A 20,799-nucleotide genomic window follows, 5' to 3' on the forward strand; every position below is an offset into this window, starting at 1 on the left:
AGCAGGAATTCTGCATGTTCTTCTAAAAGTCAGTTTCTGAAAGTTTCTCAGCTGTTGAATACACATGGTTCTGTCAGCTACCATTGTAGCCGTATTACTGCTTTGCATGCTAGATGCCACACAGTCAGGACTGCTTTCTCTTCTGTCTTTTTTTCATTAGCTGTCACACGTTGATACTTTGGAAAAAGGCAGACAAAGTGTAAGAAGTATATGAGCTTCTGGAATTTCTCAGGAAACAATGGTGAAGCACAGAGCAATGTTAGGGTTGCCTCTATATGGGTGTGAAGCTGGTTGGGACCCTAATAGATTTTGAAATAATGAGGAGTGGTGTTGGATATGTCATTTTCAAGGGACTGTTTGTGGATTTCTACCTTAAGTGTTGTGGGTTGGTTTGTTTGTCACTGTAACACTGTCCTGTCAGGCAGCTTCCTTGTAGTAAAGGTATTTTTCTTCTGATGTCTCTAACAGGAAAGATTTGGCATGCGTGGGGCAAGTTTACTCTGGTTTCTTCCCTCTTCAGTGACCTCTTTCCCCCCCCCCCCCCCACTTGCTGAGAAATTTCTTTAGGGGTCTGACATCTGTTGAGTAAATCATGTCAATACCAGCTACTGTCAGACTGTCCATTTGTCCAAGTCATATTTAGACCACTACCTGCCTGTCTTTGGTTTCAGTACTACTTTCAATGTCTTCTCTAGTTTGTTGCTCTCCTCAAAGGGATAAAAATAAGTGAAAGACTGGATTTAGATCAGGTAGAAGGACACCTATTTTTTAATTTCATTCACTGTTCCATGGTAACTGAATGTGTCTTTTAGAATGAATGGTGGAGGATACTTCATAAGAACAAGCTAAACAATCTAAGCTTGAGTTACTGATTTAATCTTAAATGAGTTTGTTCTGTCCTATGTAAAGGGGTTGGCAGGTAGAACTAAGGGGGTGGTTGGGGGGATAGTTGTTTAACTTTTGGGTAAGTTGAACCTTTCAGAATACTGTCTAGCTCTTTGTATGTACATTGTGCTGTGAGTTAGCTGGGATTACAGCAGATGCTGCGTGCGATACAATGCCTATGCCCTGTGTGTTATGCTTCATGTTAAAGGCATAAAGGGCAATGAGCTCATCTGGCACACTTAGTTTCTTGTCTACAAAATCTAGGTGTAAAGGACTGAAGAAGAATGGACTGTGTAATATATATATATGGATAACATATTTTGAATTTCAGTTATTGGAAGTTAAGTAATTTTTTTTTTCCTGGTGTTCGTCCATATGCACGCTTCACTAAAGCAATGACCAGTCTGTGGTGCAGTGGAATCTTAGTCACAGGACAGTTCCAGTGAAATCACTACTCTTCTGAATAGAGTAGCTGAAAATAAGATTTCAGGGTGACATGTTTTCTGAAGGTAGGAATGGAAGTGCCTAAACTGGACTGCAGAAACTGCCTGCGTCTGATTGGAATGTAGCTGCTGAAGGAGGACTCACTGTGACTTCTTTGCAGTCATATTTATACAAACCAGTGCTAGTAGAAAGATGGAGTTTAAGCATGAAAAAGTTAGCATGATAGTGGCTTTAAACAACCAAGTTTGTAGCTGTTGAGATTCAAATGATGTGAAATAGCCAATTGTTTTTAGAGTTGGAGGCAGCATGAAATGATCACTACGGTGGTGAAGATGAAGATGGAGTAAGGACAGATTTCTGGAGAGTAGCCATTACTATGCAGTCTCCTCAGCCCTTTAGGTTAGCTGTCTGTAACCCTGCACTTTTCTGTGTTCAGCTTTTCTTCACCTTATTTTTCTTGGGGAAGGGAGGAGATGTGAATGGGGGATGGGATAGCATTAGAGGGTTATCCATCTGGGGCAAGCAGTGGAAGTGTTCCTTACGGCCTACTAACAAGTTCGGCTGAGATGGCATCTGGGGATACTTTGCTTACTCAGAGAGAGACCATTCTTTCATACGTTCTTTTTGTTTCAATACCTGCTACTAGATTTGAAATCAAGAAGAAACTAAAAACGGCAAAAAAGAAAGAAAAGAAGGAGAAAAAGAAAAAGCAAGAGGAAGAGCAGGAGAAGAAAAAACTCACACAGATCCAGGAATCCCAGGTAGGAAATGAAACTGTCCTTAGTAACAAACCCTTTTCCCTTGGCAATAGGAGATAGGATGCTGCCTCTCTCTGCCCCTAATGTCTTCCCTTAATGTCAAGCAATGTGGTAAGCAGGTCAGAATTTAGTTCATTGATATGCTCAAGCTATCTTTAGCCTTCCCAGTTCATTTAAAGAAATTAACATCTTTGGCCTACTGAGGAGTGTACCGATAAAACTCCTTTTAATGAAAAATGCAAAGTTGCAGCTGTGTCTAGAGTTGCTGTGATAGTCCTCCCATATAAGCACAGGAAAGCAACCTTTTGCAGTTCCTCTAGCCAAACTTCTGTCATTCAGCCTGAAACATTACATATGCAATCTGTCTTGCAGTGAAAAGTCAAAGAGGGCAGATCAGAAACTGCTCGGCTGTTGTCTTAATCATTTTGCATGCACATACAATGGAAAGAATGCTTAGTTTCTACTGGTAGGGGTGTGAAGGAAAAGCTTGAATGCTAGGAGGAACAGAAGTAGTTCCACAGTTTTTCCGCCTCCAGAAGAAAGAAGATGCCACCAGGTTTTGGGGTGAGGCCTCTGTAACCAAACTGTAGTTTCAAATGGCTGAACTGGCTGTAGTTTCAAATGGTTAAGACCCTGCCCTTAACTGTTTTTCAAGTCTGGGCAGCTAGGTTCCCAGAATGGGATGGGATTCATCTTGCCTAACTTCAGCCAAGAACTAGTTGATTGTTTGCACTTTGTCACTTGTGTCTGTGCAATGGATGAGGGCATCTCCAGCTGGCAATTCACTCCATGTTGTTTTATAGTGAATAGGTGTTTAACACTTAAATCAAAATAGGTGAGATGAGTTTTCCCTTAGACACATGTTAAGTGGAGTGAATCTCATCTCCCTACCCCTCTCAACTCCATATATGTACGTGTATGTATGTACTTACATAGTCCATATATATAATACATGATATGTAGACTTATATGTATATAGAAAACGATCTTAGGCAGAGTTCTTTTAAAGTGCCTTCCAGAAATTACTTTGACTCACTTCAAATGACTGCCTCTTATGCTTATTATAGAAGCTGCTTTCTTTGCTAACTGGTAGTCCAGCTAGACCTGTTAGAAACTGAAAATATTAGAAGACTTATAACATCTAAGATTTGGATCCATATTGCAGATTTTACAGACAACTTTATTTCTGCTTTAAGTATTTTTTTTTAACATAACTTTTCTCTTTGCTGTTGAATGAGAACAAGTGCCTTGTTCTGGCCTTGCAGAAGGAGAAGCAAATGAGAAGAATATTAATCCATTTTTTCCTCATTACTTGTTCATTGCAGAATTGCTTCCATTTTATTTGTCTAGTCCTTTTTTTAACTTTAAGGAGAAGTTTTGAGACTAAAACTTAGTGGCTGAAGTGTAAATATGTTCATTATTTTTTATATGAAGTAGAAAAAGTTAATATGCTTCAGATTGATTTCCCTCCCTCTTGCCTCTGTAAAAATGAACTCAAAAAACCTGAAGTTTGTTAGCAGTTTCTATTTGAAAAGTTTTCAAAGTGTGCAAACGATCTTTGTTTTAATGCATTTCAATTTATGAACTCGGTGTTGAGGGACTTTCTGTGCATTTGTTTAGGTCATGTCACATAATAAAGAGCGGCGATCAAAGCGGGATGAGAAGCTAGACAAGAAATCTCAGGCAATGGAGGAGCTAAAAGCAGAAAGAGAGAAAAGGAAGAACAGAACAGGTATGAAAGCGTGTTGCTATTGCTACAATTTTTTGAGGCATTGTTATAGCTTTTTGTGCTACCTCCTGTTTCTAATTAATGCAACAATCCTATACCTTGGAGTGAATGAATTCTGTGTCTGTGTTTTCCTTGGTCTTTTGCCCAACATGACCACATAGGGTATTGTTTGGTACCACTGAAGCTCTGTTCCTCCCCCCCACCCCTCCCTGGAGTGGTCTGAAAACAAAGCAAACTTTCATCACAGTCCATTGAATAGCACTTAGTAATGTTTAGTTCATGTATTTTAACTGGTCAGTTAGATTCTGTTATTTAATCTCTGAACTGTCCAAACCGTATTTCCTGTACTTGTACTACCTTGTCTATGTTTGCTTGTTTCTTCACTGGTGCACATCGTCTTGCCTGTCTTGCCACAGCTTTTGATGCAACCCTTTTTGTTACTCTACTGGATTTTATTGTGCTCCTGTGGTGGGTTGACCCTGGCTGGATGCCAGGTGCTCACCAAAGCTGCTTTATCCCTCCCCCTCCTCCCCTGGACAGGGGAGAGAAAATAAAATGAAAGGCTCGTGGGTCGAGGTAAGGACAGGGAGAGATCACAGCAATTACTGTCATGGGCAAAACAGAATCAGCTTAGGGAAATGAGTTTAATTTATTACCAATCAAAATCAGAGTAGGATAATGAGAAAATAAAAACCTAAATCTTAAAACACTTTCACCCCTCCCTTCTGCCCAGGCTTAACTTTACTCGCGAGTTCTCCCCTACAGCAGCACAGGGAGACAGGGAATGGGGGTTGCAGTCAGTTCAGTTCATCACACACTGTCTCTGCTGCTCCTTCCTCCTTGGGGGAAGGACTCCTCACACTCTGCCCCTGCTCCAGCGTGGGGTCCTTCCCACAGCAGGCAGTCTTCCATGAACTTCTCCAGCATGAGTCCTTCCCACGGGCTGCAGTTCTTCATGAACTGCTCCAGCGTGGGCCCTTCCATGGGGTGCAGTCCTTCAGGAACAGACTGCTCCAGTGTTGGTCTCCCACAAGGTCACAAGTCCTGCCAGCAAACATGCTCCAGTGTGGGTTCCTCTCTCTCCATAGGTCCACAGGTCCTGCCAGGAGCCTGCTTCAGTGTGGCCTTCCCACGGGGTCACAGCTTCCTTTGGGCATGCACCTGCTCCGATGTGGGGTCCTCCCTGGGCTGCAGGTGGAGATCTGCTCCACTGTGGACCTCCATGGGCTGTAGGGGGACAGCCTGGCCCACCATGGTCTTCACCAGGGGCTGCAGGGGAATCTCTGCTCTGGCGCCTGGAGCACTTCCTCCCCCTCCTTCTTCACTGACCTTGGTGTCTGCAGGGCTGTTCCTCTCCGATATTCTCACCCCTCTCTCTGGCTGCAATTGTGCAGGTTTTTTTCCCCCTTCTTAAATATGTTATCCCAGAGGCTCTACTACCATCACTGATGGGCTCAGCCTTGGCCAGTGGCAGATCTGTCTTGGAGCTGGCTGGCATTGGCTCTGTCAGGCATAGGGGAAGCTTCTAGCAGCTTCTCGCAGAAGCCACCCCTGTAACCCCCCTGCTACCAAAACCTTGCTGTGCAAACCCAATACAGCTCCTCTTCAAACACAAGATTTTTTTTTTTTTCCCTTGCAAAATAACAATGAGTTATCTGATCATAATAGTTTTACCTTGTATATCCAATTCTTATGCCCATCTTATGGCTACGTGCAGTCAAGTTGGGAGTCTGAAGGTGCTTTGAAATGCCTTGATTTCTCTCTTTGAATATATACAATAGAGTGCTTAGCTTACTAGTGGATTTGAACATGTGGCACTTTTATCCAGGGTAAAATTAACAGCTACCTACCTTTTTTTTTTTTATTATTTAAACAATAAGGTTTCAGTTCTAAAAAAGGAAGCTTTCATAAAAAAAATTACAGCTTGTTTTTCCTTGTTCTCTCCTTCCCCCAGCTGAATTGCTTGCAAAAAAACAGCCATTAAAAACTAGTGAAGTATACTCTGATGATGAAGAGGAGGAGGAGGATGATAAGTCTAGTGAGAAAAGTGATCGCTCATCCAGGTCTTCATCCTCTGATGAAGAGGAAGAGTAAGTAGTACACACTGAAGGATGATTATTTGGAAATGTGTGTTCAAAACAGAGATCCACTTTATGTAGACACATGCTGTTTTAGAGGATTGTTTGGGGGCAGTGCAGCGTCTCTAAAGTTGTTTTGCCTTTGGGCACACTCGCATTGCTCAGATTTGAGTCCTTGGCTTCTATATCATGGTGCATGGGACTGATTTACCTTGGATGGGTTTGCAATTTCAGTTCCCTGCTGTTACCTTTAGCTCCACTTACACTGTTGTTTGCAGATTTGTTTAGTTGTGTAGTTCAGCAGCCTCCACTCGCTGGCATATTATCAGGGCAGAGGTATGTGCTGGCCTATCTTAAAGTATTGGCCTATAAACTGCCTTGGTGTGTGAGTCTTTCTGCTTTGTGGTAGCAGGGGCAGCGGGCAGCAAGTCCGGGACTTTGCATTAAGCCTTTCTCGTGAATGTTAAATTCACATACCTACAGTCAACTAGTAAATGGAATGATTCATCATGCACTAGTAATTTAAATAGTTAGCATCATGCTGCACCTTGCTCAGGAACCCTTTTGTGGTGATTGTGTCTCTACTTTTTTTCTTTGTTCCTTCTCACTTTTCCTAAATCAGGAAAGAAGAAATTCCTCCTAAGTCCCAGCCAGTGTCCCTGCCTGAAGAACTAAACAGAGTACGATTATCGCGACACAAGCTGGAACGCTGGTGTCATATGCCCTTCTTTGCCAAGACAGTCACTGGCTGCTTTGTCCGTATTGGCATTGGAAATCACAACAGCAAACCTGTTTATAGGGTGAGTTTAGTTCCGAGGGATTTAGTTCTTTTTATAGTGCTGTAATATAATATTTGCAGCTTTGAAATTCTCAGGTATGTGTGATTGTTTGAGTGATTAACATAAAAAGACTGCTTATAACCAGAAAACATAATTGCTGCCAAACAAGTAGAGGAGACTGGTTTAAAAATAAATCTATGGGACCAGATAGGTGAAGAGATATATTTAGTGAGAGAGAGGGAGCACTAACAAAGGCTATTCTTCCAGTTTTGGTTCATGCCCTCTTGTCTCATCATTTGTATTGCAAACTAGAGTTCGTGACTCTGCTTTGACCAAGTAAGAATGAGTAACATTCACACTGTATTTCTGGAATTGTTCCCAAGCTAATGCGTGGTCTCTGTTCTCTTTTACAAAGTGTCTTTAGTACATCAGTGTGCCTCAGAAGAGAAGGTCATAGGGAACATAGTTTTGGTTTTCTGTTTCACTGCTTTAACTGCACAGTCATAGGATGCAATAATATTCTCTAAAATTGCATTAAAAAGGTCCCAAGAGGGCACTGTGTTTAGTACGTGAGCATCACTGGTGTATTTCATTTGGGACATATGTTAACCCAAACTAGCCTTAATTGAAAAGGAAATAGGAAAAATTAAGAAAGTGTACATCATTTGGTCAGGAAGGCCAAACTGAGAAGACAGAAAAACTGCATCAAGCATTCAGATGGTATAATTTGTCAACTCAAAGGTGATGCATCAAACAACTAATTCAGTACCTGATAATGTACACTGAAGAGTCTTGCTTTCCTTGATCTAGTTAGAATTGTTAGTTAAAGGTTTTTGATCGCTTCTGAAAATGTTTGAATATGCCACATATATTCCAAGAACACAAAACAAACTCCTCTTGCGTCCTTCCTCTTGTGTATTTTACTCTGTGATATAGGTTGCTGAAATAACTGGTGTGGTAGAGACTGCAAAGGTTTACCAGCTTGGTGGTACCCGGACAAACAAAGGACTACAGTTGCGGTAAGATACCAAAGTAATCCTCATCGGTTCATGAATCAGTGTCCTTTTTATAGCAAATAAGGTTCTCTGTGTGGTTTGAAGATGAGAGCTAAAAAGCAGACTGAGCATTGCCATGCTGCTTACTGCTAGAATGTTGGGGTTGGGTTTGTTTGGGTTTGGTTTTTTTTTTTTTCCCTTGGGCATAATGGGAATTATAAAAAAATCTTATGCAGGGACTTGTGATTGTGTTGACATCTGAGCAATTAATTTACATTAGTAACCCATGATTGTTTGTACATGCCTCTTGAGCTTTGCAATACCCTTTTACATCTTTCTCCACTGTTGTTATAATCAGATGTTAGAAATATGTATCATTTAATAAAGGCATACATGATTTGGTCTGTCATATGTGTTACAATGTAAAATGGTAATTTGAAGAAGCTGGTGAGGTAGGACAAGATGATGATAACCATTTGGGAGAAACAGTAAGGCATGTGGAGATGCATGTGGGTGCAAGTGTGGAGTGATAAAAAAGTCTTACCTAAGCCCATTGTGATACTCAATAACTTCTTAGGCTATGTCAGGAGAGAGCCACATGCTTTGAGTGAAATTTATCCCATGGTAACTAATTTTAGTATTGGTTAGTAGCAGCATAGTAGTTTAGCTGGTAGTGCCAAAAGTAGTGCTCTGCAGAAAATGTTTAGCGATTTCTGTCTTTGGCCAATGAATGAAAAATTAGATAGGGGTTGGCTCCAGCATTGTATAATTCAGTACTGCTTAAAGGTTACTTCTACTGGTACGAACATGAAGGAGCTTTGTGTTTCTGAAGATCATGTCGTGGGTCACCAAATAGGGTATGTAAGGTTTAGGTGTGAGAGAGGTCTGTTTCTGTTTCTTCCCCAGGGTTTTACTGTTACAACTGAGCGACTGTTTCCTGCAGACTCGCTGTCTAGTATTCCTTTGCATTACAACTAATAGCTGATGTAGGCTCCTGAACTGTGGCTGACCTGACTGAAATTAGGAATGGATAGTATGCAAGCCACAAGTGTCTGGTTTTGGGTTTCTTGAATCAGTTTAGACCTATAGACCCAAGATTACAGCTCTGGAAGAATGTTGTTGCACTTTGTTGTTGCAGGCATGGCAGTGATTCACGTGTGTTTCGTTTGGAGTTTGTCTCAAATCAGGAGTTTACTGAAAGTGAGTTTATGAAGTGGAAGGAAGCGGTAAGTTTGCCAGACTTTAGTTACTTCTTAGCAGCCTTCTGCCAAGGATACTTTAAGTGGAAAGTAACTTCTTTGTCTCTTGTGTTTAGATGTTCTCTGCTGGGATGCAGCTACCCACGCTAGATGAGATAAACAAGAAGGAAGTGTCCATCAAAGAAGCCCTCAACTACAAGTTTAATGACCAGGACATTGAGGAGGTAAACAGCATGTGGTAGTAAGGCTGTTGGTAGTGCTTAAAGGTGACAGGAACTCCTGGAGTAGAGTGGTAGCTGTTACAAAGCAAAATGATTATGGCATTTGCTTCCCAAGAAGGAAATAAAAGGCTCAAAATGAAGTTGCATAGCTGGATAGAGTAGCTAGGTGATCTAGCTGCTGTTTGGTGCTCACTCCTGCTTTACTTCATCCTTTGTGCCCTGTTACCTCCTCTTGAACTTGTGTTGCAGAGCTCTGAGCTCCTAACCTGAGTATGGCAACTTGGTTCTCAAGTTCTGAAAAGCTAACAGCATCGTGATAGATGCATTTATCACAGTTTCTGCAGTTTAATACTTGCTTAATACTGACCAAGTGTGACTAGCATCAGATTTTTGTAGGTCATAAGTGAGGGGAATGGAGCTGTAACTCATTACCAAGTCACAAATTAAAAAATGCAGCAGAGAAAGAGCATGAGTAAAATTCTGTGGCAGTAAGTACATTTCTTAGGTGATACTGATCTGTTGCTTCTAGTGTTCAAGTATTGAAATAGACATTTCACATTTGCATGTTCTCGCTGGTCCCTCTGCATCTTACAGATTGTGAAAGAGAAGGAAAGGTTCAGAAAAGCACCTCCGAATTATGCTATGAAGAAAACTCAGCTGTTAAAGGAGAAGGTGAGAGATGAGATGATGCCTGCAAGCTTAATGCAGTCTTTGATTTTGAAGAACTGGAGCTCACCTGGATTTTGGCAGTAGTCAGCAGTAAGCTTGACTTTAACTCTGCAGCTAAAAGGTGGATCTCAAGGTTCATTGCTGGGTTCGGAACACTTAGAACCCAATTAAAGCTATTGCATTCTTTTTCTATGGGCAATTGCCAACAATTATAGCTGTCTCTTTTTGTGTCCTTTAAACAAGAATGTCTTAAGCTGTTTTGCTTTAGAAACTTTTTCTTTTTTCTTTTTTTTTTTTTTTTTTCCAGGGTGCCCTATAATAACATTTGAAAGTACTTTTAAACACAGGAAAAGAAAAGGTTGTGTTAAATTGTCTTTTACTTAGGGGTGACTGACTTGTCATCGCTTTATGGCCAGTAATTTATATTAAAAAGAATACGTTGCTGAAAGATTTACTTGCCACTGCACTATTTTACATGTAGACCTCCTGGAACGAATAGACTGAACAGTGCTGAGAAGCCAAAACCAGGAAGTCAAGTAAACAAGTGGTCTTAAGTATCTCTGAAGATAAAGATGGACATAACATGTTTTGTTTGGGTTTTTGTGCAGTCCTTTTTCAAGACTTTTGTGCTTCATATACAGTAAAACCAAATAGTTTGTATTAATTTTTAGTTCTACATTCTTTGGCTTAACTGTATTGTTTAGTCATAATTTTTCTATGCACGAATATGTAAATTGTTAGTTTTCCATCGCAGAAGGGTGCAATTCCTCTTTGTTGTCACCAGGTGGCATAATAAGCTACCGTTGTTGCTCTGGTGTTGTGGTAGGTGATTCTCCAGCTCCCTGAAATAAGTGGCAACTGACAGCTGCGGAAATAGTAATTCTTTTCCTTGGCTGGTAAATAGTGATATTAAATTTTAATCAAACCTGTAACTTAAATCATCTGACTTGCCTTCCTCATTCTGGGACTAGTGTTTCCTACGTCTTCCTTAGTTTAAGGGGTTTCAAAGGTTTTCAGAGTTCTTCAGAGTAAGAAGTTCTATTTTGCCTTGAGCTGTTCAGCTCTTTGTTGTATTCTAACCGTGCAGGGTAGAACATTTGCAACTGGAATAGGGTTAGGTGGCTGATTCATGGGTCTATCCCTCATTTCTCTGACTAGCTCTGTGGTAGAGAGTAGTGCCTAATGAGTTACTGTTTGGTTCAAGGCTATGGCTGAGGACTTGGGGGACCAAGACAAGGCCAAACAGATTCAAGATCAGCTTAATGAACTTGAAGAGAGAGCAGAGGCCCTGGATCGTCAACGAACAAAAAACATTTCTGCAATCAGGTAAGAAGCAAATACTGGGAATTTTCTTTCCTAAATGGTATCAATCAAAATATACAAAGAAGAGAAGCTAAAGTAGTAGTGAATTAACTGCAAGATTTTGTCTCTTCTTTCCTGTACAATATATTGATGAAATATGTGTCACGATAGCTCTATTAGTGCTCACTTCCTTGTATCTGTCATTCAGTTAAAACTGTCATAAATGTAAACTCTCTTCCACATACCCCAGGTAGCAGTTGTGTTGCAATAAGAGTAATTTGTGATCAGGATGAAGCTGTCAGGTGTTTTGTTGTGTAGGGATTAATAAATGAGTCACTTTCTTTTTCTTTCCCCCACCCTCCTTTTTTTCTTTTCTGCAGTTACATCAACCAGAGAAATAGAGAATGGAATATCGTTGAGTCCGAGAAGGCTCTTGTGGTAAATAGTGCTGAATTAATACTTCTGTACCAGTAGAGATGAAGTGGTGCAAAGGGGGTTAATTGCATGGTGAAGTTATTAATTTTTTGTAATGATCTATAAAGTCTTTCATATAGGCAAATTACATGATTTTAAAGCATTTTATCCTTTTGATCAACTCAGTTACCAGTGGATTACTGACTGTAATAGTGACTTAGTGCATTTTGTATGGGAAAGAAATCAGAAAGGAGACTTCAGAGAATAAAATAGTAAAGGAAATACTCAATTCTCTGCAGTAACACTTCTATTAAGGAAAAGTTAAGCTTGTTAACAAATGGTTAAGCCTTAACTATCCTGAGAGTTGTGCGCCTACTTTGTGTTATATTCAGAAAAGACAGTTTTGCCCAGTGAAGCATAGGACTGTGGGTGTGTCAAAATCGTTCTAATCTTTACTGCTGTTGCTGGTTTTCCTCTGATCTTGATTTTATATATAGCTGCTGAGTGCTTGCATGGACGGGGTGCTGTGGGAGGATTTACAAGGGTACAAGTAGCTAACTCTGCAAAACCATGTGCTTTCTATTCTTCAGGCTGAAAGTCACAGCATGAAAAACCAACAAATGGACCCCTTTACTAGGCGGCAGTGCAAGCCCACGATAGTGTCTAATGTGAGTGTAATACTTGAGTTCAATTGAGGCAATTTCCAGAGAAATAGAAACCAATATAATGCAGAGAGTAGGAAGGAAAATGTTGTTTGTGTTCATTCCCAACTGTGTCATATGCTATTAACGCTCCAGATGCCAGGGTGAGATACAGTTAAGTGAGATCCTGGTCTCGCTATCCCAAAAGAAGGAAAAAGCAAATTTTTTTTTTTTTTTTATGGAAAGTATGAAGGACATAAGTCATGTGGGTATGTACATGGAGAAGCAACTGTGGTTTAGAATTATGTAGTGAGTTTTTTTATGTAGAATTACTCAGATTTGGTTAGCTCCAGGAAGACGGTTTGCTTTAGGTGTGAGTTTCACTTCTAAGTAATTGAAACTTTCCTGAAAGATCTGTGAGAAGAGAGAGGAGACCAGACATTTTGGGCCTGTGTTGGATAAAGTAGTTTAACAGAAACTTTCCCCGTGATGCTGTGGCAAAATGTGCTATTGCAGTCCCTAGCTATATAAATGATGGGTAGCAAGGTGATCAGCTCCTACCTCTAAGCAACCTGGCTTTGTTGAGGCCTGTTGTAGAATGTATACAATTCTGGTACCGGTACTTTAAAAAAAAAAAAAAAAAAAAAAAAAAGTCAGTCTGGCCCTCATCAGTCTCCATAAACTGGCAAGGGAATAGGGAAGGAATTTTATTGCAGGTCTTGAATTAAACAATTATTTCTGAAATAATTCGTTATTAGAAAAGAATCATAACTGAGTAGCTTTATTATGGTAGACAACAATTATGTAAAGCAAATAGTTTTCTGAAGATTTCCTCTCTCTAGTAGAGTGTTTCAGCCAGAACTGTGAGCTGAGAGCAAATGCATCTGACAGTAGTATTAAGACTAGTCACAGGAGCAAACCATATCAATGGAAAATGTATTTCTCGTTTTCTCAAAGAAAGACTTTGAAGGATGACTTTTAGTTTGTTACTGTCAGATGCATTAAACAGGTATCAGGATTATTTCAGTTCTCTCTGAGATCCTGAAGACTGGGCTACCAATCTACCAATTGGGCTACAGCCACTTATGGTTTTAGATTTGTGGATATGAGTGCTGTTTTAACAAAATGGCAGTATAGTTTTTGCCAATTTAAATATGGTGATTTTTTTTTTCTTTCTTTTTCCTTATTTTTTCTTTTTCCCCTCCTCAGTCCAGAGATCCTGCTGTCCAAGCTGCCATCCTTGCCCAGCTAAATGCAAAATACGGGTCTGGTGTGTTACCAGATGCTCCAAAGGACATGAGTAAGGCAAGTTTCCATTTCTGTCTTCTGTTACATTCCTCCTACTGTCACTGTTTTGCTCTAGGAGCTTATGACTAATAGTAGATGTGCATGCTTCAGTTCTAGAAATAGGTATCCTGTAGAGCATTATCGTAGAAAAGAAACAGCTTTCTCTTTCTTGGGGAAAGAAAACAAAGTTTTTCTAGCAGTATGAAGGCTAAACTAAGCACGTTTGTGACAGAACTGGGGTACAACATTTTAATCTCTGTTTATCTGCACAGATAAGGGTTGAAGACTTACCTGTAGTTTTTATTTCAGGGTCAAGGGAAGGATAAAGATGTGAACTCTAAATCAGCCAGTGACCTCTCAGAAGATCTTTTCAAAGTGCATGACTTTGATGTAAAGATTGATCTTCAGGTTCCCAGTTCAGGTAGGTGTTCCAGCTGAGTTTGTGGATGTGACTGTCCATGTCATTATGGTAGAGCTCACTTCTTACAGAATAGTTCTTTCAAAATCATTGGTGGGCTTCTGAAAACAGGAGTGAGGGCTCAGGGTTTGTCATCTTGGCAAGTACCTTGAACTGAGGAGGAGGGGATGTGTGCTAGTGACATCCATTGAGAAAACAAGAACAACTGTATTGTGTTAGACTGAAAGGCTGTATATCCCCATATCCTTACTCCAAATACCTAGGGAGAAAAGGAGGTAATGAGTTTTTTCTGGTGTACTTTTCCAGTCTACAGTATCTGTGACTTGCTTAATCTTTGGGGAACAGACAAGAGTATTGTATTAATTGATATCTACCTTGCTACTTATTTCATTAATGTGTCTAATCACTTTTGAGGACAGATAAACTTTGAGTGTCTGTAATGTCCTGCTCCATAATCTGTGTACATTCTATGTGGATGATGCTTTTTTTTTTTTTTTTTTTTTTTGATTTTGAACCTGCTGCTTTCCTGAGTTGCTGTTCCTTAACTTTGGTATTGCAAATAGTATTGAAGCAAAATTTTAGGGGAACCAAAACACTGGGCAGGGAGTGAAGGTATGCTTATTGACACAAACTTGCTGACCCTTTCCTCTTTGTGATCCTGGCTTTGAGAGCTTGAGATGTGTGGCAAGAACAGTTTAGTATCATAGAATCATTTAGGTTGGAAAAGACCCTTAAGATCATGGAGTGCAACTGTTAACCTAAAACTACTAAGTCCACCACTAAACCATGTCCCTACACACCACATCTACATGTCTTTTAAATGCCTGCAGGGATGGCAGCTCATCCGTTACCTGGGCAGCCTATTCCAATGCTTGATAACCCTTTTGGTGAAGAAATTTTTCCTAATACCCAATCTAAACCTCCCCTGGTGCAACTTGAGGTTGTTTCCTCTCATCCCATCAAGCTGTTTTCCAGTGGAGGGAAAGCATGGGAGTATACTAGTGCAATTTGACTCATGAGGATTAGAGCTGAAGTTTCTTGGAGGACAACAATTTAGGAAGTACAGTAAGAACACACAAAGACTTACAACCTTGTCAAGAAGGGAAAGTAGGAGAGGTTGTCTTTCCAAACTAGGTTGAGATTGGAACTCTGGATATAAGACTACAGAATGAGGTGGGATGCCAAGAATAGGAGACTTCTTGAAGCAGGTAGTGGGAGTTATGAACTTCAGAGAGTTAGCAAGCAGATGAGGGTTAGGCACTGAAGGACACTGAAAACCAGGAATGTGACTGAAAAGAGAAGAACGAGACACACAGTATAGGTAGAGTTTTACATATGGCTGTTTGGGGTTGGTTTTTTTTTTTCCTCAGGCAGAACACCATTTTGGCATCTTACTTTGTGCAGTTTCCTTTCTTAACAGAAGAACCTGGGGATTGGTTAAAATGTGTGTTGTAGACATGGATATGAAGTTTGACTTCTATCCGCTTATTATGTGTCTCTTTGTGCTTGCTGTTCTCATGGGATGATTTATCAAAGACCCCAGAACTGAGCCTGAAGGCTCTGTTTGTATTGTGAATTCAGTGTGCTACAGAGTAATGAAGGAATACTACTTACCGGCAGAAAGCAGGATTAACAGAGTCAAAATTGCACATGCTTTATCTGTGAAGATAAGCTATCAGATATTGCCTGTATTAGTAACTGAAGCTCTAACCTGATGTATATTAGAGAAGCCAAATGTGATTTTGTAGTGGAGTTGTGAGCAAAAGCAACAAGTGAAAATCTGTAGTTTTCATGTATTTCGGTCCTCACTCTTTTCTTGTCCCCAACAGAATCTAAGGCACTGGCCATCACCTCCAAGGCTCCACCAGCAAAAGATGGTGCCCCTCGGCGATCATTGAACTTGGAGGACTACAAAAAGAGGCGGGGGCTTATTTGAGCATGCCCACTCTGCTGCTTCTGATCCTGCATGCTCCATGACGATGTCCTACCTTTTCTTCCTCCCTTTTCAGTTCTCCCTTCTGGGTTGGAGCAGCAATGGAGCTGGGAAGAGACTCTAAAACTGCCAGTCATCTGTAACATAAACCATTCAACTATTTACTGTATAGACCTCCCTTCTTGCCCTTTCTTCCTGCCCCCCTCACAAATGTGGATCTGTGCTATTTGGGGTTTTCCCATTTCTTTTAGTTTGAGTTTTGTTTTTATTTTGTTGATGCAGCTCGTTGGTCCACTCTGTGTTCAGTATTAGCCTGAGGTCTGGATTTCCATAGGAATCTCTTGGTGGCCGCAGAATCCGCACTTGGTGATCTCCCTTTACATACCACCACAGGCATGGTGAATAAACATTGGCGCAAGACCTTTGTGGCTGGAAGGTCATCTGCACTTTCTTCCTCCTCTTTTTCCTCCTTCATCCTAGCTTTGGAGAAGGGAATCTTCAAAAACTGGCTTAGGTTCAAAGTGTAAATTTTTTTGGGAGGGTTGTGTGACTTTTTTTCAGGTGTTTTTTATCATTTTTAAGCTGCAGTACTATTTGTATCCGTCTGTCACAGTTCTTTACGGCTGTTTTGAATTTCTACCAGCTGTACTTGAGCATCTGAAACTGCAAGAAAGAAACTCATTAAATGTGATTCTTCTTACTAAAACGGCTTGGCTGATATAGCTGTTTAACTTCATGTTCCATTTTTTTACTTACACTTAACTGATGAGAGAGGTACACAGCTCTTGATGTGGGACTTGTCATCTATAGCACATCTGGAGTCTCCAGCTATAACTGAGTGGAGTAGCTTTTTCTGGGATGGCCCTGGGGTGCTCATTGGTTGGGCTTTAATTTGTTCTTCAAGCCTCCAATATTACATATTTGTTAAGTCATCGTGTCTTCACTGGGCTCCAGCTCACTTTGTTTCTTGCTTTGTGAACCATTTAAAAGGGGCTTCTATAAACAAACAAAAAATTTAAAAAAAAAAAAAAAAATCACTTTGTGTGGAAGGGGAAGGACACAGTAAGGACATAGTAGAAAGGTCAGTGGGCAATGTATGAGAGGTAGCTGATGTACGTTTTTCATGTATAAACCAGTACAAGTGGAGTGCAACACTAGCACAAGAATTGTATGGCTTTATGGAATATTTGACTGGACACAAGGTGACAGCTAAATTATCACTCAGGTGTTAAAAAAAAATAAAAATAAAAAAAAAATCAGATTGTAAATATAAGTGACATTTAACAAAGAACTTTTCCAAACAAGATACAACTGAATATATGGAGCTAAGAACTAAATTAAAAGAGAATTAGAAGTCTAAAAGGTTAGAGGCCCTCGTTCAGGTAAGCGTGCAAGCACGTGTTTGTTCCTACTCAGGCCAGTACATATATAATAACTTAAGCACTGAACTGGATAGGAATGTTTCTGGGGGACCCTGAAGAGGGAAAATGCTGATGCTCTTCTTGTGTCAGAGCATTACTGTTTTTCTGAAATCATGCACTGGTTACGTTTAAACCTGTGTTTGATACTTTCTTGTTGGATTCTTAATGAAACTTTAATCTAGTTCTTATTTAACTTTCTCTTCCTTTTTTAATAGTAGCTTTAAAGAAACATCATGTAATTGTGTGCAGATTGATACTATGAACTGTGTATAAAAAGAAAATCAGCCTATGAAGCAGCTCTTCTCTACTATGTAAACGAATAATTAGGAATCCTTTAATACTTATTTACTGCATAGTCCATAGTTCTAGGACACATGTGGGTTATTCTGTAAATAAGTAATCATAGACTGCTTTATTTGATGGCCTATTTTAGCAGCTTCTCTGGAGTTGTAGTAGGCTCTCACGTATATGTACTTTTAACTTTTTAAGAGTGGGTTTATGGAATCTACCATGACAACTTCATAGGAGACATCGTGATTCACTGTGTAGATATGCATTTGATATGTTTTTTGTTTTTTCAACAGCTTCAATGATGATACAGATTTGTAATAAAAAAATCTAAACTTATTTTACAATAGCCAGTTTTCAAAAAAATCACTCTCCAATGCTTTTCAGAAATTAATTGCAAAATCAAGCGATTCAGGAACTGATTTTTCCACAGAAAGGCCTCAGAGCTCTGAGGCTCAGTGACGAGTGGTCTCTAAAGGTAAAGTTAACTCAAATTCAGTATTTTTAATATGTTTGCCCTTGATATATTGGTTTTAGGTAACTCCTACATTTGGTAACACAGGGATAGTCTATACTACAGCCAAAATGTCGACGAGACCTGTACAGTGTTGTGAGTAACTTTTAGTGGAGATAACCGAAACGAGAGGAGAATGCGGTAAGTTTAGAATGCAGGTTTGAATGGTGGACTATGTCCCACTTATCTGCAGCTATGAAACTGCCGCTTACCCTCTCAAAGTCTCTGGATTCTGCTGAAATACTGTTTTTAAGAGGGGCAACAGTCAGTAAGTTATCATACAAACCTCTTATATTGAGAATAATACATCAAGAAAGTACTCTTGAATAGTTACAGAACTGTGTATGAAAGCTGTAATCTTTTTTCCTTTAAGTGCATGTAAAGGTGAGTGACTACACCTCCCACTCATTAGAGAGGGAGAGATTTGTTTGCTTTGTTTCACTGGTGTCCTAGCATAGTTCATCACAATTGTACAGACTTCTATAAATAAACTTGGTTTGTTGGTTTAATAAGGTTGATTGTTTATCCCTTGATCTGAGGTGCTAAGGGTTTGCTATCTGGAATTTGTTTTTTCAGGAAGTGACACTTCATTTATCAGTCTGGATGATTTTATCTACAATACTAATACTGTAAAATAATTAATGAAATGTAAGCCCCCTCTTTTGCAAGAGCAGCTGTTGTCTCTAGTTACTCCAATGACTGGAGTTCCTTCTTACCACTAGGATCAAACAGAGCCTCTTGGAAGGTCAGTTCACTTGCACCTCTGCTGCATTTCACTAAAAACACAGACTTTGCTTGTCCTGTAGAAATTCTGACTACTTTTGTAATCAAAGATGCTGAAGCATGTAGCTGAACTTCGAGAGGCTACTGAATGAGATGAAGCAAGACTGTTATCAGGGGTTGTGTGGTGGGAGGATGAGACATATAACAGGCTTAAGTTGAAACAGGGCAAGTTCTGCCAAGATGTAAGTCAGAGAGTGGACTAGCTTGCCTGGAGAGATTTGTTGTTCTGTCTCTCTTTTGGAGGCTTTCAAAAGAAGGCTGGATTAAGCCATGGGTAGCATGGTCCAGCCTTGTAGCTTACCCAGTTTTGAGCAAGAGGGTGGACTGGAGACCTCTGTGAGCTCCCCTCTGACCTGAATTTTCCTATGAGTCTAAGTAATTTCATAATGCTTTCTCCAGTTCTGTCTGTCTTCCCTGTGCGTACTGCCCCCTCCCCATCCTTCCAACATGCAGCACACAGAATTTGTCTTACAGGCGTGGTGGCTTACCGTGAGCAGTGTGGCATTTCCCAACACATACCCTTTCTGAGACTCTCTGGGGCGTGTATGTCTGTAGAGTTCATGCTAGGGCTGTCTGTTAAACAAAATCCTCCCTATAGATTTATCACTGAACAGGCTGGAAGGCTCAGCCTGTTACACTGTAGATAACTGAGGTTTGATCAGCAAAGTGTTCCTTAGATGCACTTGGAACAACAAAATACATCTCGAGTTTTCCACCTCCTTATGAGCTTTTTTTAAATGCATGTGCTTTTAAGCTGCTGTGCAAGGTCACGGATTTTCAAGGAATCTTTGGGACAAAAGGGTCTTGAGGATACATTGACAGTTTTTAAGTGGCTTTGGGAAGGAAAGTCAACTAAAGGAAAATAATGTTGTGCCTCAAAGGAAAAGGTGGAAGCGGAAGAAGGTGAGAACTGAAAATAAGGAGTTTGCACAAATGCTTCACTGGTGATACATGCTGGGAAATAAAAGGCACATGGATGCCATCTCAAATTTGGACTTTGGCATCTTTGTTTTTCCCCCCCCCATTTGAACTAAAAGATAGTTAAGCTTGTCCAGACCATTTTGAATTTTGGGGTTCCTAGTTGTGGGGAAAAAAGGACAGTAACTTAGTCTTTTAGATGGAGATGCTTAAGTAGCCAAATAAATGGGTGAATTTTCTTGTTTTATTTGGAATGGTTAAGCACTTGCTGGTTCTACCTTACCACCACCGTCATCAACTGCTTGAGATTTTAGCCCCCTCCCCAGCAGCTGAAGGAATATAATGTGAGCAATTTCTTCAGTCTCATACTGTATGGAGTTATCTGGGTCAAAAAAACCCAAAAAACAAAAAAGCTTTTTCTGCTTTACCAGTTGGACTGTAGGGGTAGAAGCAGCAGTATCCAGCTAAGAGTATGAGGAGTTAAAGGAAGTAAATTTAAGTAGGAGCTTCCCTGGAATAGCTAATATGCTGCAATTACCTATGAGTAACAGAGGGTAAGTATTGATAGTACTTACAATGGTGTATCTGCCATTTTGTGTTAAACCACGTGTAGAACACTGTCCAGTTTTGGAGTTCCCTAGTTCAAGGAAGATTTCAACCACCTGGAGCAAGTTTAATGGAGGGCCACCAAGATGGTCAGGGGCTGGGGCTTGTTCATCTGGAAGAAGGTAATGACGTAGTACTGTAATATCTCATTACTGTTGTTAGTAACAGGCTGTAAGCTTAGTACTGAGTCTGCAAGGCCTCAGGACTGAGGCTTAACAGGCTTCTCTTTCTGGACTTTTCTTGACCTGTCTGTAGCTTTGTTTTACTTAGCTTTGCTATAACCATGATTTCTCTAACTGGTCAGGTGTCTGTGGCTAATCTGTTTTACTTCTGTTTACTTTTGTGCAGTGCAACCATAGTTTTACATATGTAAGAGTAATAAGCAGTTATTTTATGTAGAAGGAGATATTTATGACCAAAACAATGGTGTAGTGGAGAGAAATGCTGGTGTGGTATGACAGCAGAGACCTTTAGAAGTGGAAACAAACTGCAATTACTAATGAGTAACAGAAGGTGA

At 40.2% G+C, this 20,799-nt stretch overlaps 1 protein-coding gene across 1 annotated transcript in view; it reads left to right on the forward strand.

Moving 5' to 3' along the window:
* The window catches only part of RTF1 (RTF1 homolog, Paf1/RNA polymerase II complex component), a 31,521-nt gene extending 11,524 nt beyond the window's left edge, over positions 1-19,997 (forward strand). Inside the window, exons 4-17 of the mRNA XM_009640219.2 lie at positions 1,976-2,090; positions 3,708-3,819; positions 5,771-5,906; positions 6,517-6,694; positions 7,610-7,692; positions 8,807-8,894; positions 8,984-9,091; positions 9,683-9,760; positions 10,962-11,083; positions 11,440-11,497; positions 12,064-12,141; positions 13,324-13,419; positions 13,711-13,822; positions 15,649-19,997. Coding sequence (XP_009638514.1) covers positions 1,976-2,090; positions 3,708-3,819; positions 5,771-5,906; positions 6,517-6,694; positions 7,610-7,692; positions 8,807-8,894; positions 8,984-9,091; positions 9,683-9,760; positions 10,962-11,083; positions 11,440-11,497; positions 12,064-12,141; positions 13,324-13,419; positions 13,711-13,822; positions 15,649-15,755 — 1,471 coding nt within the window. The 3' untranslated portion in view covers positions 15,756-19,997. The remainder of the gene's footprint in view (positions 1-1,975; positions 2,091-3,707; positions 3,820-5,770; positions 5,907-6,516; positions 6,695-7,609; positions 7,693-8,806; positions 8,895-8,983; positions 9,092-9,682; positions 9,761-10,961; positions 11,084-11,439; positions 11,498-12,063; positions 12,142-13,323; positions 13,420-13,710; positions 13,823-15,648) is intronic.
* The last annotated feature ends 802 nt before the right edge of the window (positions 19,998-20,799 follow it).

Source organism: Egretta garzetta, unplaced genomic scaffold, assembly GCF_000687185.1.
Source record: "Egretta garzetta isolate BGI_Z169 unplaced genomic scaffold, ASM68718v1 scaffold526, whole genome shotgun sequence".
In the NCBI taxonomy this organism is placed as follows: Eukaryota; Metazoa; Chordata; class Aves; order Pelecaniformes; family Ardeidae; genus Egretta; species Egretta garzetta.